General features: G+C 40.1%; 2 protein-coding genes across 5 annotated transcripts in view; both read right to left on the bottom strand.

Annotated features, from left to right (window-relative positions):
* The window catches only part of bmpr1bb (bone morphogenetic protein receptor type 1Bb), a 64520-nt gene extending 42969 nt beyond the window's left edge, over positions 1 to 21551 (bottom strand). Inside the window, exons 1-4 of one of the 3 annotated variants that reach the window (XM_006788909.3) lie at positions 21421 to 21551; positions 18802 to 18863; positions 18085 to 18154; positions 14652 to 14811 (exon numbers count right to left, since the gene is read on the bottom strand). The gene's annotated coding sequence lies outside the window, so the exon portion shown is untranslated. The remainder of the gene's footprint in view (positions 1 to 14651; positions 14812 to 18084; positions 18155 to 18801; positions 18864 to 21420) is intronic. The other 2 variants (XM_035906897.2, XM_035906898.2) reach the window with 2 other exon arrangements.
* A 398-nt stretch (positions 21552 to 21949) lies between these two features.
* pdlim5b (PDZ and LIM domain 5b) overlaps positions 21950 to 24743 on the bottom strand; it is a 35792-nt gene continuing 32998 nt past the window's right edge. For both annotated transcript variants that reach the window (XM_087843699.1, XM_087843700.1), the window contains 5 exons: positions 24471 to 24651; positions 24105 to 24285; positions 23686 to 23806; positions 23488 to 23603; positions 21950 to 22978 (listed from right to left, as the gene is read on the bottom strand). In XM_087843699.1, the coding sequence (XP_087699825.1) occupies positions 22889 to 22978; positions 23488 to 23603; positions 23686 to 23806; positions 24105 to 24285; positions 24471 to 24651 (689 nt within the window). In that variant the 3' untranslated portion in view covers positions 21950 to 22888. The remainder of the gene's footprint in view (positions 22979 to 23487; positions 23604 to 23685; positions 23807 to 24104; positions 24286 to 24470; positions 24652 to 24743) is intronic.

Genomic DNA, 24743 nt, shown 5'->3' with positions numbered 1-24743 from the left:
ATTATGACGTTAGGTGTCTCACAGAAATGTTTAAAAACAAATTATGCAAAATATGTTGGAAAAAAATATGAGTAAGACACCCAATCAGAGTGACAGCAAGACGCTAGTTTTTATAACACTGTTACACAAAACTCCTGGATCTTTCAGTGAACCAGTTATCATTGTTTCCTATTACAGTTTTTCTCCATTGGTTTGGCTCATTTCTTGAAACAGAAATTACATTCTCAAAACTCTAAGATCATTTGGCAAAACACTCTTACAGTTTAGCACAACACTATAGCTCACCTGCAAAAGCTCATATCTCTTCCAAAACTGTTCACTCAGGCTTCAATCTAAATCCCTTTCTCATTTAAACAGTCAGTGTCTCCAAAATGGCAAAGATCCTTCTCAATAGTTTTGGCTCATTTCTCGACACAGATCGGACATTCTCATCATTCTTGGTGCTTTTGTCAAAATAAACCTGGATGGTTGATCACAACAACATGGTCCACCTGCAAAAGCTCATATCTCCCCTAAAACAGTTCACTCATGTGTCAAAACTACATTTCTTTCTAATCTGAATAGTCAGTGCCCCCAAAATGCATCATCCCTTTGGCATTGTGTGAGTACTGCCATACAAAATGTTTAGATGTTTTGTCAGTATGGCAGAGGACCACCAATATACAACAGAAAAGAGTAGCCTCCAAGGTTTGACATCACAGATTGCACTCACACTACCAAGGAAATGATAACCATTTTTTATTCACACGCAAAGAAAGTTTCGTACATATGTAAAAAGAAAATGTACATTACAGTAGTAAATTGTATGAACATAAAATCAAAAAACAAGGACTTATTCAGTGGTCGCTGTACTCATTCTCCCGCTGCACAGTGACTGGAATACTACTCTAAACTGTATCAATTATGTAATTCCATAGTTTACAGTAATTTGTTCAATATATTTCTTGTCATATTTAGTATCAAAACATTCCACTAGTCCTCTCCACCTGCTAGTATAGACCTACCACTGTAGGCAGATGCACACAAAATCTCTACAGTAAGTTATACATTTTGTGCCTCACGCACAGTGCCCTGTCCTATACAACATATAATTCCATCATAGATTACATAGAGTACATACCTGTTTTCCCTGCGAAAGGTTTGGATAATGGAGGAGACTGTAGAGCGAGGCACATTAGGCTGCACTCGACAACCTGCCTCTGCCATTGTGAGGCCATGGTTTATGACATGGTCTATAATTGTGGCCCGAATTTCATTCGGGACAGCACAGTGTCTTCGTGCTCCTCGGCCTCCTCTTCCCCCTATTCCTCCACCACGCATTCTCAGTCCTCCTCTTCTTCTTCTTCTTCTTCTTCTTCTTCTTCGTCCTCCTCTTCCTTGAGGAAGAACTTCCCCTTGTCCGTTTGCTTGGCCTTGTCTATCCATGTTCAGAGATCAGACTGGCTCTGGTCAAGCTCTATATATCTGTGTTTGGCAGCACACAATCATGGAACACACCTGTGTGTGACACCTAGTACACCTAGTTTCACCTGACTGTCAATGACTGTCATCAGTTTATCAAATATTCAAAGAAATTCATATATGGTATTCATGGTATTATGTTCTTGACCAATTTTGACGATTGAACAGACGGTTGTGCATGCGAGTACTTATACAATGAAATCATGCTGACATGTTTTGGAGAGAATGATCATTAGACTGAGAATCAACTAATCAGTTTAGATCTACAAGATCTATTCATTTGGAAAATGTGCTAAATGTGGGCTAACTGTATAACTGTAGGCTACTTGTACTTAATCATTTGCAAAGATGCACTGAGACAATTGAGACATGTACTAAGGCATTTGCCATTTGATAAAATGAATGAGAAATGCAATTCTGTTGTGAACATTTGCCAAGAGGTTTGGAGGTTTGTCCATGTTATTTTGAGAATGTAATTTCTGTTTCAAGAAATGAGCCAAACCAATGGAGAAAAACTGTAATGATGGTTGTTATCAGTTCTTCTTGGACAGAATCATGACCTAAGAGCAAGATGTGGATCATTAGCAGCATTTCTGCGCATTTGAAGTTGATCTACTGCCAGTGACACTTTAATTCTTTTCATTCCCCAGAAGTGTACGTACAGCATTAATGTCTGAGAAATTTCAAACAAAGATTTCTATCCGAGTCATTAAAATTCTTATTCACAGATATTTCCAAGCTCTTTGACACTTTTTCAATGAAGTGTTGACAGCAGCTCTTGACAGCACACCTGAACACTGCTCCCTTCGTGGCTGCATCTCTTTACTACACAAGAGCGGAAGGGATTTGTCAGACTATTTGATGCTCTGTCAGAGTATTTGTGTCTTAGAAAGGTAACATTTTTTTCACATACCCACAGGCAAAAAAGTTTTGTTTTTGTGTTTTGTTTTGGGGGTTTTAACAGATGATGTTTAAACAGAGCAGGGTTGAGGGTCCCTACACTGACAAGCTATTGTGGTGTATAAACAGGATATACATTTCTGCAGTCAGCCCCTTTTTTTTCCTCTATTTCTCTCAGCTAGTCCAAATGCACACAGTTCATTTGATAATTAACAGCTCAAATATAAAAAAATTATGAGAGGAGACACGGTCGCTGCAGGAGTTAAACCAGGGCACTGGTTTAATTTCACATTACTACATCAAAATACTACAATAATAACAAAAATAGCATGATAATAATCTCATATTTGGTAATTACATGAGTATAGTTGAGCCCTGCAGGCTTGTTTGCGAGACAAAAACATTTTATTATTAAACAAAGTATTTTGACATAATAAAACTGGAGCTTTTTTTTATTTATTTTTTTATGATTTTGGCTGAGTTAAAAAATGCTCTTTATTATTCCTGTGTAATGAAAAATAATCATACACAACAAATTCTATCTGTTTGCTCGTTCACTAACATGCACAGGGTTTAAGACTCCTCCAAACTTAAACTTTGGCTGGCAACTTTTTTGAGTAGAGCGGACTCCCTCTAGTGCACTTTAGCTTAATTAGGATAGATGAACACAGTGTGTTAGTCAGGAGGAATGAAGAATTAAAAGCACATACGACAACTAATAATGAAAAGACTTCTGGGACAGACATTTAAACTGGAAAACAAACTACGCAAGTTTGCCTTTTTCGCCCTAACATAATGACTCCACTATGAGCCGTTAAATCTACCACAAATTGTGCTCAGCTTGTACTTGCTGCTATAGTTAGATGTGGCAAGGCATGCAGCCTGTGTGGCTAAGTGCCCATAGGTACAGCAGATTGTCAGTCCACCAGACAGGCTGTCTAGGAAGGATCAATACAGGATTACAGACAAATCCCTCCCTTCAGACCTTGATTTCAATTATGCACAATCGTGAAGTGTTAAGTTTTCCCTTGCAAAGCTTCTTGAATTGTCCAGACAGGCAACAACATCAGCCTTCTGCTTCTCTATTTTACACAAAACAGTTTGGCAAAACAAGAAAACTTCTTCAAAATATTAGTTTTTTACAAAATCTCAAGATAACTCTCTCTCTCTCTCTGTGTGTGTGTGTGTGTGTGTGTGTGTGTGTGTGTGTGTGTGTGTGTGTGTGTTTGTGTGTGTGTGTGTGAGAGAGAGAGATTGCCATCATCATGTGTGTCCATGCAGGGAGAGGAAAAAGGGAAACAGAGGAAAGCTGGCTCACACTGTTTGACCCCACAGTGGACGAGGCTCACTTTGCAGGGTTCTATGAATAACTAAAACAGATGACTGACAGAGTGACTGACACTCATGGAAATCAACTAGGACGTTGGGTTCTATGTTGCCTGTAAAATATCCATAAAATCAACCAATAACAACTGGTCAGGCAGCACTTAATACAGTACACAAAAAGTGTCAGATCCTGAGAAAAACATCACCCTCTGAGGCTGTAAAATGAAGCCATTGCACATTGCAGTTTTGAAAATGTCCACTTTAGGCTGGCTCCAAAAACAAAAGTCAATATCCATAGCTTCCTCCTATAAAAATGTCTAACCTTTAAAGTAAGAATAAAACGCTAAAGTGACTGTCAGTCTACACACTCAATTACCCCATTCCCATCTGTGACTACTGCACAGAGGGATGAGTTCATCCCTTACACACCGTGCATATTTTAGGCCGTCACACACACAGCAAGTGTCTTTCCAAAAGGTTGAACTACACACATCTACTGACATTAATAAACGAATGAATGATTAATCCTTAATTAATGTTTCATAGAGCAGGAAGAGTGTGTTGTATTTGGAGAAAAACACACGTTATCACACATCATAATGCCATAATGATCTATGTATTAAGACATGATATCAAAGCAGTCATGATGATGAAGAAGCTTCTCGGATGAGAGGTGAAACGTCTTCTAGCAACTTAAAGAAGTCCAGATGCTTTTCTTTCCAAGTTCCTTAGATTTAAATATATTATTTTCTTATATATCTACTGCAAGTTAGAACTGGGATGTATAAATCATGTATAAACATTACGACTATTAAACACCATCCTCACTGCTATATTGTAATAAATTAATTTATAATTGTCAAATTCTAATTAAATATTTAATTAACACTTAGAACACAAAAATACAAATAAAACGTATCTCAATTTTGCACTAAAAAGATGACAATTATAGTATTTTTATTGCTTTCAATTATCAAAATGTGTCAAATTTGACCCTAAAACTATGTAAGCTGTTTGTTAAACTCTAAAAAGATTTAAATTTACAGACTATTAGCAGTGTGATCATCTTATCTAAGTCGCTGACCTACCCAACATGTACTAGTATCCTGTGGGGTTGTGTTTTGGAGCATTTTTAATGGAAATAACCAACAATATTATGGTTTAATATATTTTACATGAACTGCATTTATGGCTAATATTTTGTTTTTATATTTATAGCAATATTTAGAAGCTATCTGTGTCTGTGTGACGCACCACACTAACCAAGCTATTAACTGTTAGTTGATAATTTAACACTTGAACCTGCAGCCGTCGTTCAAATGTGTTCAACTTACCAGAGCAACTATGAAAATGAAGCAGAGAGAAATGGTACCACAGCTAATGATGCTAAATCATGTGATCAACATAGCTCTTTACCAAAAGAGAGCAGACCAATCAATGAAAAGAAATAAGAGATACAACAGCCAGACTTACAAAATATTTTATATTAATCACGCTGATAACCGGTTTACTGGTGGCAGCTGACAAAAAAAACCTTGAGTAAAAACTTATACTTGCTTGGTCATTTTAAAGACCCATGACCCTGATGAAGGCCACAAGCCAAAACACGTTGGTCAATTATTAAAGTTGTTCATCTTCCCTCAAGTGTTGCTGGAGTTCCTGCATTGTGAATCATTTTAAAGACTAATAAATACATCATCACTCCAGCAGTTTTAAAATGAAATCTACTGTAAAAAAGTTGTTGATTATCCACAAAATGCAAATGTTACCCACTTACAACAATCAACTTTTTAAAAGGGAACTACTGGCTTTAATGCAAATCATGTAAGTAAAAGTCTAAGCAGACCCACACATGCTGCGTATACCCAAATAAAACATAACCACTCTCCACCCTTCAAACAAATGATAGACCAAACAGTATTTCTTAATTGTAACACGGATATTTTAAACATATCAAACCACAATGGCACTGAGCCAAATTACTGTATTTACTTAGCTAATTCCGAGAGCTTTTAAACTTTGAAAGCAACACTACCAAACTATCAACAAGAGGGGAACACACATCTGCCTCATCTGTCAACACATCCCAGCAGAGCCAATAACAAACCCTAAGCTCCGAGTGAGGTAGCAGAGAGGTCAGTGGACTGAGCAGAAGGAGAGTAGAGAATGAGTGTCTATTCACTGCATGCTCACCAGGCCTACACTCAGTCTGCCCAACCCCCTGGGAACTAAAGCCACAACGGGCAACCTGAAACCCATGATATCATCCTCAGAAAGCACAAGCTACCAGGACCAGAGAGAAAGTGTACCAAACCCAAAGTCAACATCACACAATTGCTCGGTTTAATTGTATTTAAAGAGGAGCAGCTGTAGGAAATTAAGAGGTTCACCAGTAAAGTATTGTACCTGTGTGACAACATGCAAAATCTCTCGAAATCTGGCTGACTTATAAATTCTACACTGGCTCTAGTGGCAACCTTTGTTGTAACAACATAAAATGCACTACCTTCAAATCGCCACTTGAAGCTGGCTCCAAAAATGAGCCAAGCCCCTTTTTTGCTTATTGGCGTGGTCAGGTGTTGACTTACAAGTGGGTCCTGAAACTGTGGACATGCTAGAACCGCTAGATGTCTGCTAGGTTTCACCTTTGCTAACAAGTAACTAACTGTACCCACAGACTGTCCAAGAAATTTGTGTACCAGTTTGTTTGTTTTTATTTATTTATTGTTGGTGGAGGCATTCAGTAATACTATTATTATTGAATGCATTAGTTGTTGCCATAATTATCAGGTTTTGGGTCTTAGTAACACAATTATACACTGTATATAAAAGATGGCATTAGACACTCAGTTTGAGCTTTTTGCCATCTTGGTATTCTGAAACCAGACAAGATTTCATTTTGTTTAGTGATTTTTTTTTTTAGCTTTTGAAGCATTTTTTCTATTTGCTGGTGCATTTGAATTGTCAGCACCACAGAGAATGCAGGTTTAAGTCATGTCACATTTTAAATTTGAACCTCTGTCCATCCTTTATATACAGTCTATCACAGTACCTATACAGTGTATGGATGCTATTCTAGTTAAACAGTGCCTGCTGATAACTTAACCCTCTCATCTAATTGGGTTCACTTTTAGCAATGGCAAAGGTCAAATGCCAGATAGGTTTTGGGTATATATTTACGATTGCTATCCTTAAGAGAGATGAAGTCTTTGAGCTTTGACTGAAAACAGGGAAAAAAAATTCTCCTTCATGCCTCATTTGTTGCTTCTGCAAGCCATAACTGAAACACCACTTTCAAAAGATGAGGTGAAGAGATTTGGGTCATTAATAGTCATTAGTCATTTTATGCTAAATATATATGATAAAAATCTTTTTCATCAGTCGATAAATCTTTGATCAAGAAATCTGCTGGTTTCTTTTTGATTTGTGTTCAGAAACTGCAATCCTTTCTTTCTGCTTTTTCTGCTTGATGATGGTTCGCATCTTATGAGGTTGCATTCACAAAACCTCGTCTTGATTGCTAACATAGAAACATGTGCACCTACAGTAAATGGAAACATGCACCGCACTTCCTGTGCAGTCAAAAAGAGGGTTTCCTTTGCAATATGAACATCTTTCTTATCACCCACATATCTTGTCCTTAACGTGGTCTTGGTTTCCATTTTCTAGCTGATATATCTCTGATTGCTCCTTTTTTTAGCCTCATGACCTTTTCACTCTCATACCCACCTATTGTCACCCCTTACAAAAAGACAACGCCAACTCATATTAAAAGGAAACTTTCAACCTTTATGCTTAGTTTTCAGATTTAATACATTTTAAAGCAGAGAACCTAAAGAACAAGAAATAACTTGAACAAAACTCAGATAACTATCATGCTGTGTATCTTATTACTGCTGCGATAACTTACTGGTTGCATGAATTAACTTATTGTAAATCATGTTTGTTTAAAAAGGGGGGATTAAAGTTTCTACAGATGACTCAACATGAAGAAATGTATTGTTAAGTGAGTGGCCTGGTATTCTTTTATAATTATATCCAGCCTGGGTTTGAGCCAATACAAAGAAAATAACGTTAAGAAACAATTTCCATATTACACAAATGCATGCTTTGTAAACCAAATCAGACAATCACACTGATTTGTATCAGTCCAAATTCATTTCAGAATTGCCCTCCATTTAATCCCTCTTCCAGAAAGTAGCCTCTGAGCTGCACTTGTCTGAAAATGAAAAGGTTAGTGGAAAATACAGATAAAAACACATACTTTTTTTTTTTTTTTTTTTTTTACACTGAGATGTAGTGATAAATGTCTTCCAATGGGGAAAGGCATGGCAATGTCAGTGGAGACCCAAACAGGCAGTATTTTTAGTGTGTGTGTGTGTGCGTGTGTAGAGTGGGAGAGGACAAACGGTCAAACATGTCATCACATGCTACACATGATGGATGGCAGTTTCCGCCTTCTCCAGAAGTTTATGTAAAGGACTCCTACTGCTGTTCAGCTTAATGGTATCCAAGGGTGACAACCACAAGGCTTTTCATCTGAAGTGTCCGTCCAACACAGAAAATGGAACCTCAGGCCACTGCAGACTATATCACTCTTAACTGATGGGCATTACTCCATCAATATCATTAGCTTGCTGCAGTGTTTTCAAACAGCAACTAATTTAATCTTTTCAGCGCTGCAACCCATAACTAGTTCTCATGTACTTAATCCTATAGAGACAACAACGTATTCATCATGGCGATTGGGATGGCCTGTTTTAAGGACTAACTACATCCCGTTTGAGAGTGAAGTGGGTAAAAAGTCACTGAAATGTCACGATGATCCTCTGCAGTATGTTTATCATTGTTTATTGGATGCTAATCAGCAGTTATGGCTTTCTTATGATCTCTGCAGTTTGCATTTGAAGGCTCTGTGTGAAGGAATGTAAACAATCATGGTGACCAACTTCAGTCTCATTATGGCTTCTGTTTGTTTATGACACTAATCTGTGGTTGTTGGCCTTCAGGATGAAGTCATAACTGCTGCTGTATTTGTGTGTGTGTGTGTGTCACTGCAGAAAAGCAGTGTCCTTGGTTTTGATTGGCAATTTAGTGTAATACTGTAAGCTATTTTACATCAGCAGATTCATAGTCCACTGTGCAGATAGGTTTTGTACAATTGTGTCACACACTGCACAGTTTTCAGTTTTCAGCATGGCATACTTTCTCCTTCACATGAGACATCAATCCTGCACCTTCATTGGACTGGCTTGTGATCAAAGTCTGTCAGATTCACTGGTGATGATGATTCTTCTTTATGGTTCAATGTCAAAGCAAGGAGACGGCACACTGAGTTATACATGCCAGACATAGAAACAGCTGTCCTGTCACTCTGTATCTAATGAAGACAGACAGTGGGTAAAGAAACGATTGGACGCAGTGATCCATCCTTTGAATTCACAGGGGACTGAGATGGCCATGAACTCTATTTGTACTGGGTCCCCAATATAAACTTGCGCATCTGCGTAAGACAATTACAGCCTGATTAGGTTTCTGCAGCAACATATAAAGTGAAACGAGAGATCTATAGCAAGAACTTAATCTTCAAAGTCTGATTTTAAGTATTATGTATGAATTTAAATACAGACAGCAGTCAAATTTACCATCACATGAATGAATTAAATCATGGTGTGACTGGAAAAATAGCTTCGATTTACATTGTGTAAAATATGACCACTAGATGTGCGGTCATCTGAGATCTGTTTTCTTACCCCTCCCATTTCAAGCGCATAATTCTAGCTATGGTGGTTTCTGTTAGTGTAGGATATCAGTCTTCTGTTTACCTCAGCTATCAATATGTGTCAGTGTTTATTTACTCTGGAGGAGACTGTCAAACTTAATTAAAAGAGTCCAATACAAGTCGAAGAGTTAATAAGGCTCTGACGAATTCTTGTCCGCTTGCTGAGGATATCCTGAACTTTTCTTATGGTAAGCGCTGCTGTTTTTCCCGCCCTTAGCCTCTGTTAGCTGCTGTTAGTCAGCAAAATTGGTATGGCCCAGATCTGGCCCACACAATGTGCTTACACATGGCCCGCATACCGCAAAGAATGACGGCCCTTTGGTGGCCCAGATCTGGTTTGCCAAAGGTGGCCCATACATGGGCCAGCACAAGGCCAGTTGCAGACACACTGGTGGTCCTTTGCTGGCCCATGTGTGGATTATCTCTGGCAAACCTGGTCTGGACCACCAAAGGGCCGTCATTCTTTGCGGTATGCGGGCCATGTGTAAGTTGTGTGCAGCCATGGGCCAGTTGCAGACACAAATGATAAAACTCTGTTCAGACAGTGAATGGACTGATTCTTATATAGTGTTTTTCAATTCTACCAGATTACCCAAAGTGCTCTATACAACATGCCACAGTCACCCAATCACACACTTTCTCTTAACTGAGTGCTTTCTAACTACATTCATACTCACACTCTTGACATGCAGACTGGATGAACCAGGGATCGAACCACTAACCTTCCGATCAATAGTTGACCTGCTCTACCGCCTGAGTTACGGCCACCCACTGGCAGAGATGAGTAAACCATCACTAGGTTTTGGATATAGTGTAAACTCACAAACCTGTCAAACCTGCATTTGAAACGTTGGCTACCATAGCAGTATAGTATTGCAACATGGCATTTGGGTCTTCTAACTAAAATAGGAAAATAGGAACATAAATAGTGCATCATTGCCAGACCTGGCCCACATCTGGTTGACATACACTCTGCCATAACACCGATCACTCAGAAGTGAAGACCTGTTTTCTATGGGCCTGGGCCACATAAACCAAACCACAATCGAGCCAGATGTGGCATGCCATCACATAGACAGTGCCATCTATGCCAGGCCTGGCCCATATCAGGATGACATACGTCTTATCATGCCAGAAGTCAGCCATCAGTGCCGGCTTGATACCAGATCCGGGCCAGACCTGCTTGCTATGTGGGCATTAGTGAAACTTTATTTATAGTGAACCTAACATTGTTGGGCTCAGACACTTTGCAAATAAACTTGTATAAGATGGGAGAATGTGATGAAATTGTTTATCAGAGGGAACATGAGATATTTTTTTTCGACACTAACATTAGCTGGCATAATGTTAGCTTAAAACCCTCTGCTGTTGATCTTAAGCTAGCTCACTGTTAGCTATCAGACAGGAGGGTTGCATGTCAAATCTGCTGACAAGAAGTAACTGTTACAATATTGGGACCAAATGAGCATGTTTATGCACGATTCTGTGTGTTGGTGCCATGATTTCAGTTCAGGACAAGAGGGTTAACTTGAGTAGGAAAAGGATGATATTTTCTCCAGATGTGCATCACGTTTTCTTTTTCCTTCGTGTTTTCGCTTCTTTGGTGAAGGGGAACCCTTGTCAGATGATAAAAGACAGGTATGAGTTTGAATTAAAGTTTGCCACTAAATCACATAACCAGAGTAGTTAGAATGTATTGATGACTACTGCCATTAGACAGCTATCTCTACAGATGCACATGCAAGCAATCCTTTCAATCATCAACCTGGTAATTAAAACTGTACCTATTATAGAAGGGACAAACAGAAGCTACAAAACATTTAGTATGCTACAAAAAAGCAGCAGCAAACGCAACATATGTTCAGCACTAAGTTGCAATGATGATCCTCCTTCCTTTTTTCAAATTTATTCATGTAGTGGACTTCACTTGTACTAACCCCTTGTACTAAACTTGACAAACATGCACGCAAACAACAGAATGTACCATTCCAAACATGTTGGAACAGACAAAGTTTGTTCTGAGTGAAAACCCTAAGGGCTTTGTCCTTGCCAGAGCATCTCTCAACCCCCGTCTTCTATCCCAACATCCTTCATCCTTCTGATGAAACCCTGGGGAATGTTCAATTTTAGGGACTAAACTCCTGTCTCTGTCTCTCTCCCTTTGCTCTGTTTTGCTTGGTTTAGGCCAATTTACTGCTTGCAGTTATACTATTACCACTGTCAAGCCACCATATTCCCACAAGAGCGAGAGAATATTCCCACAGTACAGTCCTGATGTGCAGCTTACACCAACACTGAAACCTAGTAAAACAACACTGAGGAGGACCTCTACGAGCTTTGCCAACAGGCCTTATTGACAAGTTAGGACCATTAACTTTACTCGCTTGTTGACACTGGTTTGCCGCGATGCCCCATCATCAGTCAGTCTTGAGTGCTTTGGATGAATCCCAGTCAGACCTGAATCATGAAGCTGGAGGCAGATCTGGGAAACAGCGACCACAGTTGAGTCCACACACAGACAGTGGCCAAGAAAAAACTCTGCCTCCTCTCTGTCCAAAGCTGTCAATGTGACTGTGGCACTCCTGTCCGTGATTGATGACCGTGGCTCTGCATATTTCTGAAGCTGACACGTGCTGCCTCTGTTGGCCGGGTGTCCTCTCTGTTCTATTTTGTTTACATTATTCGTCTTATTTCTCTGACCAGCCCAGCTGTCGAGTGCATATGGAAGGGGTTTTTTTTTTCCATGCCCTCAGTTGTCCAGGTATGTGTAACGAAATCTTGAGTTCTGTTTTGAAAACCCTGGGAGTTCCAGTCGTTTTCACATTTGAGGTTTTTCTTTAAGCTCCCCCACCCCCGCCTTCCCTCTCATAGAACACTTGTACTCCCATAGAATTGTCCACCCAAAGCTTCTGACTGCTTAATTTGTAGCACTTCCAAAAAGTAAAACAAACATAGGTTTAAAAAAAAAAAACAGTGGGCACCACCCAGCATCTTGACCACTTTATGTAATGAAGTAAAAAGGCCTCTGTGTGTGCCTACATTATTAGTGTTTTTAAAATCGGGCATTTTCAGCTTACCTTTTACGTTGGCATCAGAGAGAAAAAAGTTACTGACTTTCCAATTTCTTCATGTTTTATTCTCAAAACATGAGCTTTCGGCTTGATCCTATGAAAAAATGACCAATCAAAATAATTGTTCGAGGTTACAGCACACAGTTGGAGAACAAAAGGAGCACCTGTCTACCAACACAAGTACAAGCAAAAACCAACACATTAAAACACACAGACTTCATAAAAGTTTGGGGAGTGAGAGTGAACTCTAAAACAGGGACATAGCTGTAGGTGGTTGTTTAAAACACATAACTGTTGCACTTGTTTCATGACTTAACTAGTTATTTCATCTTTTGCATGACCCTAAACTGAAGCAGCTGATGCTGAAATCAGACAAAGATCAGGTATAAATGTTAGGTTCTTTAAACTGAAAAAAAGTTAATCGAGTTAACAGAATCAGACCCACATACGAGTGTGTGGATCCAACAGGCTTTCAGACTGCACAAAATGTCCCAGATTGCACATTTTCAATGCTTTACAAACAGATGCAAAGTATCTCACCTATGAGTGAATTTGACTGCAAGAAAGAAACTAACCATGAATTCCTTATACGTCTACATGCATACAGTAACAAGGTCAGTAAAAAGGTTGAAGCAGTAGAGCACAGAAACCAAGTAACCATCTCCTGATCCTTAAAATGTGATCTGTGCATTGTGGCACAGCAACATTGGTGCATGCAGCTCCACATGTGTCACCACATAGAAGAAATTAACAGCTGTAACTTGTCTTAAACACCTGCAATAACAATCCAGCGTGTAGCAGGTTAGCTAGCTTCCCTGCTCTCCCTCTCTTTCTTTGCATTGTCATTTGATCCAACCTCTGCCCTACGTAAAATTCTCAGAGCTACAGAAGAGGTTTGGAAAGCAAAGCAGAGAGGCCGGTCTCTTCTGAGCCTGGATACAACCGTAAGTAAAGATGAAGGAAGAATGAAAGATTGATGTGGCCAAAATATGTTTCCCTTGGACGTTAATTTAGAAAGCAGGACATACTCTCCACTGAGTCTGTATCAAGTCTTTTTTAGACCACAGTTGGAACTGAAATACACACAGAGTTGCCACTGAGGCTGGGTGGCTAAAATAAATATGCTGATATTACTAAGCAGTCACATTTAAAACAACGAGTCTTCCAAAGGCGTCGCTTTAGTTGTTTCCCATATCATCACTTGAGGGCAGACCCAACGCAACTTGAACTAATTTATTTAGAGGAGCCTGGAGCTTTTCTTTCACTGATGTCATCATTCATCTTTGCCGCAAATACAGAAGACAAGTAACTTAATCGCAATTGCAAACACCGCTACCTAGGTGAGTCAAATTAGACTGAATGCCAGCAAGTAGCTGTAAAAGGTTTAACGGTTAAAATTTCAAGATTTCCAGAGTAACACGATACACGATAAACTTCCACACAGAACAAATAATATCTTCTGGAAAACAAATCACAAAAATAAAGAAAAAAAGTTGGGAAAGCCTTGAAAACCATATCAGCTCAACACAAATGCAAACTGTTTTAACAAAGGACAACAGGTGTCATTAAAGTGTAACTGTCCACCAGAGATATATTCAGCAAATGAGGCTTGGCAGCTTGTAGCTGCTCTCATGCAACATACAGTAACTTGACTCACCTTTTGTTTGCTGCAGTAGTTTATTTAATCTGAGGTTATAGTGCTTTTCATGAAGTGTTGACACGAGTTTGTCACCTGTTACCTCTTTTGGCTCATTCCCTAATCTCGCGACTAATCCCAAACCCTGTCAGGGATTCCACCGTGTGTCGTGTCTGACAATGTATGTGTGTGGTTGTTTCCAAATAAAGCAGAGCGAGCAGCTGGGATCCAAACATCACAACAGAAGCTGACGACATGGTGAAGTGAACAATTAATCTCCAAACGCTGTGAACGCGACTGACAAATGCGGAACACTTTATCTTGGCAGGATCTTCTCATGTGGTTCAAGGTAATGCTATTTTTAATCATCGGCACACAGAGCGCTTCATTCTTCACCGTATGTTCCAGGATGAGACTGGGTCTTTAATTAACAGATTAGCATTGATATGAGATGTCATTCTGAATACAGACTCACCTGATCTGATCTATGCAAACTCAGCTTCTTCTGCTGAAGTATCCTCCTCCTCCTCTTCTATTCCCTGGCTTTAAAATGCAAATCTCTGATGTCAGCACATTTCCTCGCAGACTGCCTCACAGGTATGACTCTGAATACCCTCTGCCCTCTCCCAAACCTGCTGGAAAACAAAAGACACACACAAAACCCATTTTGCAATCTGTCATCAAGGGCTGGGAAGCAGGAAAAATACACACGAGACAGAAATTGATTTCATGTGTTTCTCCATCTCCTCTCGCAGTCTGACTGGCACTCACTGTCGCTTCCTATTAATCAGACGCGGTGCAGAAAAAGGTCGACAGCAGAGCAGACATGCTGAGGACCGTAGAACAAAGCTTTTTCAGATTAGTATGTTGAAAGATCAAACTGTCAAATGAGATCAGGGTGACATGTTTTGAACGAGGTGAAAGGCAGAGCCCGCTCTTTATACACATATAAGGAAATATGAACTTCTCAGGAAAAGAAGGCAAGCGCCATGAAACATATTTCAGAGACCTTGAGACAATATTGTATGAGCAAAAGTACAGTGAGCCACAGCTGGGTGCTGAAGTGAAACAGCAAAGTTCCTTTACGGTGCAAACAGGTGACTCGTACTGTGTTTCTGGGTGGTCTCGGCTGACCTGTATTTTCTTAATAAACCAGTAAGTTAGGGTGTAATTATAGGCTGTCGAGCTGCCAGCGTGTCAGACTTGTATGTGTGAGTGAAAGTGCTGACAGTGTCATATCAGCTGTGTGAACTTACATGTGAACCATATACACACAAAAATGGAGAAAATATTTGCATAACTGTAATTTTTTTTGTTTTAGTATCATCTTTTTTTCCACCCATGCAGACTCACACAGCTGTCTTTTATTTGCCAGGATCCAGCAGCAAATGGTGATACATTATGAACTTTAACACACAGATTCTTGACATTCTTTATGGGTGTGAGTTACTCTCCAACTCAAACTGGTGTTTGGCTTCAGGACACTTTTCTTTCCGGACAGCAGGTCACTGTCGCAGAAGGAGTTCAAGCAATCCTTTCCCACATATACAGGCTATTATTGACCTCTCTACATGCAGGAAGTCCATTTTTTCACAGTCTTGCACAGGTTCAGCTCCCTGACTGAACACCACTTGAAACAAGGACTCCAGGTTTGGAGCTGCATCAGCATTTTTTGCTGTGTATGACGGGTCTTGCAGCGGCACGCTCAATGTTGCTTAATGTAAAAGGAATGCTAATTAAACGATGCAACAAGCCAACTCAGGGCTGAAACCAAGATGCAAAGATATAAAAATGTATCCATGAGCTACTATATGTTTATATTGCTGAAATGCACTATGCAAGTAGGCTGAAATACTTTTTATGCAGGAAAATATGTAGAAGTATCAATCACAAGATGACCTTCCATAACGCCACTGAGCTCTCAGACCGCATCCATCCTGAAAGAGTATTACATGTTTTTATACACTCACTGGACACTTTATTAGGTACACCCCCCTTTTGTCTTGAGAACTGCCAAAGTTCTTTGCATCATAGATTCAAGATGTTGCTGGGAACATTCATCAGAGATTTTGGTCCATATTGACATGACAGAATCACACAGTTGCTGCAGATTTGTTAGTTGCACGTGCAAGACGTGAATCTCCTGTTCCATCCAAAAGGCGCTCTATTAGATTGAGATCTGGTGACGATGGAGAGATTTGAGTACAGTGAAGTCATTGTTGTGTTCAAGAAACCAGTTTGAGATGATTTGAGCTTGGTGACATGGCACATTATCTTGCTGGAAGCATCCATCAGAAGATGAGTACACTGTGGTAATAAAAGGATGGGCATGGTCAGCATTTTATATTGTTCTCAGTTGGTACTGAGGGCACCACCTCAGTGAGTGACACCCAGAGTGGTTTCTGCTGCTGTAGCCCAACTGCTTAAAGGTTTGATGTTTTGTGCCTTCAGAGATGATCTTCTGCAAACCTTGGTTGTGACGAGTGGTTATTTCAACTCTTGCTATCCTATCAGCTTGCTCCAGTTTGAACATTCTCCTCTTACCTGTGGCATGAACAAGGTACTTTTGCACAGAGAACTGACACTCACTATTTTCTTTTTTGTGGAACATTCTCTGTAAACCCTAGTGATGGGAAAATCCCACTAGATCTGCAGTTTCTGAAACACTTAGACCAGCCAGTCTGGCACTAACAGCCATGCATGGTCAAACTCGCTTAAATCACCTTTCTTCCCCATTCTAATGCTCAGCTCACAGGTTGCCTTGACCTGCAGCTCAGTGCATTTAGGCACACACACAGTTCCTAAATGCACTGACTAGAGAACAAACTGTTATCTATTAACGAACAGTTGAACAGGTGTACCTAACAAAGCGGCTGCTGAATGTAAACCGGATAAAGATAAATCATACTGGGAGGTAAAAATTGTACTTCACAGCTAAAAGGAATGTGGAAAAGGGGTCCTCTTGTCTCATCAGTCAGACCATTGCTATCTTCAAACCTTCATTTTTACTAACCACCTGTAAAGTTTCGTGACTGTGTCATTCACAGTTGTGATACAGACAAACAACTGCCAAAGAACTCACTTTGGCAGTTGTTTGTGCTGTGGCTACAGCAGGTTACACAAAGACAGAATCAAAGGGTGAAAATAACACAACTTACACGTGTTTGAATTGGATTTGATGAATTCTTCTGGTATTCATTTATACTGACATTTTGCATTTTTGGATTTCTGTGTCTATTTCCTTGTTTCAGCATCGTCTTAACATTACCATAATTAAATTTCTTTCTTTTTTTTATGTTTGTCTTATTTTTATGAGAAGGTACATTCATCAATACAGTGCTCTAGTAATTTACTCAGGTGTGTTTCTGAGAGTGTCTAAAATTTACTACACTATATCAGATGTTGATCTTCTTCATTTCAGTTAGTCAGGTCAGTAGAGGGAGTCTGAGCCTGACCCAAAACTTGAGTGGAGAAAACAGGATTCTATTATAGTCAGAGCGGTTTATTTTACATAGCCTATCAACAGGCCGAGCAGAAAGTCAATTAGCCTGCCACTTTGGAGGCTAACTGCACACACACACACACACACACACACACACACACACACACACACACACACACACACACACACACACACAGGATGAGCTCTGTCAAATACTACCTCTAACTCCAGGAAAACAGCCTATCGTGATCAATACAGCTTTTAGTTTTGGATTACATTTTCTTCACAATATTATCGGTGTAGAGCTTCAAGTGAGACCACTCAACTTTACATTTGTGAGTTCCCATTTAACAAAAGAGCTCGGTTTTACAGTCAGTCATGTGCATATAAACAGATACTATGTCATTCCATTTATAAGGAATGTTCTCAGGCACATGGATAGAGAGTGCATGAGAGTTTGACTCACCATCCAAACCCATGGCATCAGAAAGCATCCTGTCACCGTGCCCGGCCAGAGCTTCAGCACTTGTCCTTCTCTGGAAGAAATAAAAGTGGAAATACTGGAAGAAGCTCATATGTCTGTCATAAAACTGCAGACTAAATTTCAAACTCAGGTCATTTCCCCACTTTTGCATTAACCCAATCACGCAAGGTACCCTTCTCCTTTCTGCTCTTTGATCTTCAATCATCTTCCACTCATCCTCTTTTTTTTTTTAATACAATCCTATTTTTCTCTAGCAATACGATAAACTTACAGGCAACCTCCCATCATCTTCATTAGTCTTTCATCAGCAACCCTACATAAAACGATGAGTGGGTCATTTGTACTTATGTGTTTGTGAATTAGCATTAATTGTCAAAGTCCCAGGGGAATCTAAGCTAACTCAAACAAGATCGACTATTTCAGATTGGAACATGTAACCCTTGCTTCCAGGTTAATTATATCCAGAGAGGAGTAATAGGAAAAATCTACGAATGGTAATGACGACAGAAACTTATCATTTAAAATAAAGAATTTAACTAACGCAGGATAGCATTTCTGAGAGAAAAGCTTCCCAGGTGCCACCTATGTTAAATACTGTTCTTGTTTCAAAGAGAAGCTTAGTATGGAGATTTTAGGATGGGATGACAGACAGTAGCGGACAAAATATGAGTGAATGAATGGCAGATGGAAAAGCCATACCTGTGGAAAATTCTTGATGTGAGATGCTCTTCCTTCAGGGAGTGCACACAGAGGAGAAGAAGCTAAAAGAAATGATGAAAACATATAAAGTCCTGGCAGCTGGAAAAGGCATTGAGCAAAGCCTGTGTGTAACTGGATCTCTGAAAGTTTGTATCTCGATATACCCCATTTGTCTCTGTGCTCATGTTACATGAGTGTGAGGTGATGAGCTAAAGTCTTCGTTATTGCTTTTCTTCTGCAGCCCTGACAAAACTCTATGGGTAAAAACTTCTCCCTCCTCATTACCTGTGCGGTCCTCAAATACTGCTCCTATTGAGCTTGTTAATATGCGGCAGTGATCTCTGCCTGGATTGGCTGTCCTTGCTTCCTGTAATTATAAGGGAGGAAACTTGAGGTGAAAGGTCGCACCTTGCTAAGTTTAGCCCTGTGGACAAATCCAGACATAGGCCAGTATCTAACCACAGTGATTAGGAGTGTTTGTGCATTTATGTGCACCACACACGTAAATATGATGCTATTTGATTTAAAATTCTGATTTGTCTTAAACCACATATCCATCACTTGTGATTCCTCATCATTGCTACACATTTACATTTCCATGAAGGTTTCAATCAACCAGATGAAGAAATCTATTGGTTAATTACTCTTAGTCAACACTGCAGTCCATACAGAGCTCTGTGGGAACTCCATCTGACATTTTTCACAGACAGGGCCGCCCTCATGCTGCTGCATAACAGGCCTAACAAGTAGAATATACACACACTGTGTTAGTCATCAGTGCCAGAGAGTCCACCACACTGAAACACTTGTAGCAGGAGTCTGCGGTAGACCACAAAGGGCTGCCTTGCCAGCCACCCTCACTTGACATGCCATCATGCCTAAGGACAGGCGTGACTCCTGCCAGGGGCAGAGCCAGGGCAAGAACCGGGTGGTGGGCGGTGGTTTGATCACTCTCTGTGAGTTTAATATTACCAATAAACACTCACTCTGTTGTGCCTCAAAGAGCCTCTCTGTCTTGTAGAGAGTTAGAGGGGCTGCTGATGTGTTCCAAGACTACACCACAGGCCTGAATGAGGTGTATTGCTCCCACCGGGCTCAGAGATAGTCGTGTAAACATGAGACGATGTCATAGACAGTTTACTTTGTGTCATCCGTTCAGTGGTCAAGTATTTCCATCAACCCTATGCCACTGAACTCTCACAGAGAGAACAGTCCCCCACATACAAGCTCCTGAATAATCAGGCCCCATCTTGTGTTAAAGACCTCATGGTACCATATCATCCCAACACAGCACTTCACTCTCAGATTTGCTGGCTTAATTGTGGTTCATGGTATATTTAAAATTAGAATGGGAGGCACAGCCTTCAGGTTTCAGTGCCCTTTTCTCTGGAACCAGCTCTTAGTTTGGCTTCAGGAGACAGCCACTCTCATTACTCTACTTTCAAGGCTAGGCTTAAAACTTTCCTTTTTAATAAAGCTTATAGTTAGGGCTGGATCAAGTGCCCCTAAATCATCCTTTAGTTATGCTGCAATAGGTCTAGGCTTCTGGGGGATTCCCATGAGTATTTCTTCTTCACTCATTAGGTCTTTATACACCACTCTGCATTTAATCATTAGTGATTATTTATCTCTGACTCTCTTCCACAGCTCGTCATTTGTCTTTTCTTCCTCCCCTCAGCTACAGATGGACGCCCCTCCCTGAGCCTAGTTCTGTCCAAGGTTTCTTCCTGTTGAAAGGGAGTTTTTTCTTCCCACTGTCGCCAAGTGCTTGCTCATAGCTGGTTATCTGATTGTAGGGTCTTTACATTACAATATCAAGCACCTTGAGGCAACTGTCCTTGTGATTTCGTGGCATATAAGTAAAATTGAATTGAACTGTTAATACCTTCAATCTACCTCTAGTCATAGAAGCAGTGTAAATCTACGTATTTTATCCCCCCTGCATTATCTACATCCCAGCTGACCAATAAGTACAACAGTGGCAAATCAAATTAATCACAGTGATTACATGATTACATAGACGTTGATTATATCATATGATCTTTATCAGCTGATGGAGTTGACCCAATTTGATTTTGATATGTAATCAGTTTAATAAGTCAGATTAAGCACCAATAATATATTATAAGTGAACTACTGGGCTAACCTTATCTGGTGATGAAGATGACCGTCATAATCAATGCAATGAAAACAACTTTGAATATCTATCGCAAAATTGGCCAAATTGTCGAATTTAACAGGGGAGACCTTGATAACAACTTTACTCAGTGGGTTAAAACAGTTGTCTCTTATCATAACGCAACTTCGAGGCCATTGTCCATCTGATCAGGCATCAAAGATGTACCGCCGCGATCAATTTAAGCATCATCAGCACCGTCACAGACTCCACCAATAACGCTGTCCGGCGTCGAGCAGATCGCCCGCAGCTGCTGCCACTAAATAACCCCCCTCGTAGGGAGTCAAATAAGCACTTCGGCTGAATTCATTTTAACAGCAGCACTGAAAACAAATCACGGACCCCTCCGGGTTTCACTGACGAAAGTCTGGACATCCACTGCACGAGTACTTCCCAGTGCAGCTGAAACTGCGCTCCCACAGAGACAACAAAAGTATACTTACCGTCTCTTCTTAAAGCTGCACAATAAAATCCCAGCCGGTCCTGATTTCAGATCTACTCTGGTCTCTTTTATTTGTGCCCATGTGCCTCTACGTCTGGAGTTTTCCAAGTGTAGGCTACCGATAGTTTTTGGAGGCTGCTTAAATCTCGTGTCCCACAGCTCCCACCTCTGACGTCTTGGAGAATGGCAATAACCTGAGCTCCTGCAGTTATTTGAATATCACGCAATATGTTTTCAGTTATTCCTGAATCTCTCACACTTTATAGCCTATAGCAGTTACAAGACAAGACAGAAGACCAAGTATAGTTTCTTTAATTCTTATGTAGACATTTGTAAGCTACTTAAATTTCTTACTGAAGTTTAAGTGCATGGTGCCCGTCTGCCTGCCTCTTAAGCTTCCCCTCATAATAATAGTTATATCATACACATATCAAGCAGTGATACATCACACACTCGTCTCAATGCTTTCTGTCCATCTAACAACAACAGTTTGGATCTAGTGTCCGGTGCAAAAGAATTGAATAACATGGTTTTGAAATGATGCGTGGCAGCCAAAGTTGGACTGTTTTATTTCAATGAATGCATAGAAAGTGTGCAAAACAAACAAACCAAAACCTGACAGCAGAACTCCACTTTTGAAAATATATTTTAAAATTGTTTTTTGGTAACTTGAAAATCCCACAAAACTGTGATTGAATGGTTTAGCACAAAATAGGAAAAATAAAATGCGTTTTAATGCCAGGAGCTGGTTCAATACCACTGGAAGGATGCTCATTTAAACATTTAACTACTGAAGTATAGACTTTACAACATGAACAGAAACAGCTGGATGTCCCCACTTTATTCACTTGACATTAGGAAGTCTTTTCAAAATACTCCTGGATGCATCAATAATAAAATACACGCACAATATATAAATTGCACATTTTAATAGGTTACTGCCTGGTGTTTTCATTTCATTGTGATAACTAAACAGCACATCATTTAAAGATTTTACTAAAAATTACTATTAATAATATTTCCCATTGTTTTGCCAGACTGAGTGATCCCTGTCTAAAATATACTTTGTTTTTATTATTATTTAAAGTTAAATAAGCTTAATTTTTAAACCCTGTAAACTAATTTTTTCTCATCTTCAACACACCACCACCACCACCACACGGGTATTAAAAATGCATGGGTGTAGATACGGAACTGACAAAGAAGTCAACAGTGCACTGAATTTACTCTTGCATATTAAAAGTTATGTGACATAACTAATGATAATAGCTAATACCAATACTAGAGCACAGAATGAAGCTTACAGTGGAATCTCTAACCAAATATTATTATTATTAAAGAATGCCAGTAATCCAGTTTATTTATTTATTTTTGTTTAAATCAAGAACATATTTAACATTTGCTTGAAATATAACTTGCTGCAAACTGATGCCCCCTCTCTCGCTTATGTATATTCACAGAAGGTCAGCTCAGATGTTGACGGTGTGGGCGTGTTTCTTGCACAAAGGTTTGTCTTTCTTGGAGAAGAATGCCTGACCCTCAAGGTTAGTAGAGCACACCTGTAGAGAGAAACAAACATAATATAGTTGGTTTACTTAATGCGACATGTGGATTTCCAGCTCTTATTGCACGCACGATCTGATATCGTCGTGTTGGTGTTGTTCCCAGATCATCATACTAAAGGTTGCTCCAGGATCAACATTGCAAGTGACCAATCAGAATGTTGTGATGTCATACTTTTGCGACTTCGGGAAAAACCGGCGTAAAACAAAAAACTGTACTTAAGCTGCGAGAAACCGCCTTTGTCCACCGATCAACGGACCCTAACCCTGACCCTAACCCTGACCCTTTAATAAACGCTAAGCAGAATTGATATTGTCCTTGCAACATTGGAATTTCATAAATGCACGAATGGGTTGGTGCGCAAAAGAATAACGTCCCAATAATGTGATTGGTCACTTGCAATGTTGAACCTGGAACAACATTTTCATGATGATCTGGGAACAACACCAACACGATGATATCAGATCATCCCTTATTGCACAGAGAATTCATCTCCTGAACATACCGTGCACACAAAACAGGTGTCGTGCCAGGTGAATCCTAGAGCCTCCAAGAACTTGTCCCCGGCCTCAATGGGGAAGTCGCAGCCATGACAGTTGGTCCCAAACAGGTTGTAGTAGTCTGAGTGAACAGCAAATTGACCGAATGTTAGTCTGTTTGAACAAGACATAGTCTTTATTTTCTTTACAAAACATCGTTTAACCTTTTTCACAGTATGGCTGTCCGTCCTCCATGTGAAACGTGTTGCCTCTGATTGGGAGGTGGCAGGCCGAGCAGACAAAACAGGACACGTGCCAGGTCTGTTTCAGGGCATTCATGATCTCCTGTGGAGAAAATATATCAGCAGCTGATATATGGACAGCAGCTCCTGCTATAAACACATGATTGTACACAGTTAACAATATTAAGGAAAGTTAGCTACAACTTACATATGTATATGTGCTACAATCATATTACAGCTCTTTTCTGAATATATGTCAACACACAGTATGTGCTGTATATTTTTAAATGTGTAATCACACACACTTCAGTGGATTTGATCAGTGTTTGCTTCATTTCCTGGAATAGAGTGGAGGGTAATATGAGTTTCTAGTTAAAGTGGACAAAGACACTTTAACCCACCCCCAGAATCTTCTGTTGGCAGCGGGCGCAGGTGGGAGCAAAGAACTGCTCATAGCACTGCACACAGTACACCTTGTTCCCCTCCTCCACAAATCCATGGTCTGCCAGGGAGGAGCGGCAGTGAGCGCAGTTGAACTCCTCAGGGTGCCATGCCATACCCATGGCCACAAGGAATGGTCCCCTGGTGGGATTGAGCACAGATTATAAACATAAGCAAAGCACCACTTGAAGAGTTTTACATAAACATTCTGCATAATAAGCTGTAGGCTGTACAGACCTTTAGACTTATTTAAATGTAAATGTAGCTGATGAAGAATGTTTTACTGTTCCAAAGCTCCTTTGGCGAATGCAGTTTTTCTGACGTACCTGATGATATTGTTGCACTTGCAGCACATTGGGGTGCGCGTACCAGCTGGGATGTGCTCAGCACGCTGTACCAGAGAGTTGAGGTCCTCGGGATGTGGCCGCGGGGTGGGGCGGTCTTGTCCTTTTGGAGCAGGATTGGTGATTTTGCCAAATGAAGGAAGTGCTCCACCCTTAGGAAAACCTAAATGAGAAAAAGCTATGGGTCAGACGACTGAAGAAAAAAAAAGAAAAAAGATAAAGTCCTGGTTTATGTTTCAAAATGAAAATGAACAA

The sequence above is a fragment of the Neolamprologus brichardi genome, chromosome 7 (assembly GCF_056152115.1).
Source record: "Neolamprologus brichardi isolate AB-2024 chromosome 7, ASM5615211v1, whole genome shotgun sequence".
NCBI lineage: Eukaryota > Metazoa > Chordata > Actinopteri > Cichliformes > Cichlidae > Neolamprologus > Neolamprologus brichardi.
Note: the sequence above shows the minus strand (reverse complement) of the source record. Positions and strands in the feature narration are given on the sequence as shown.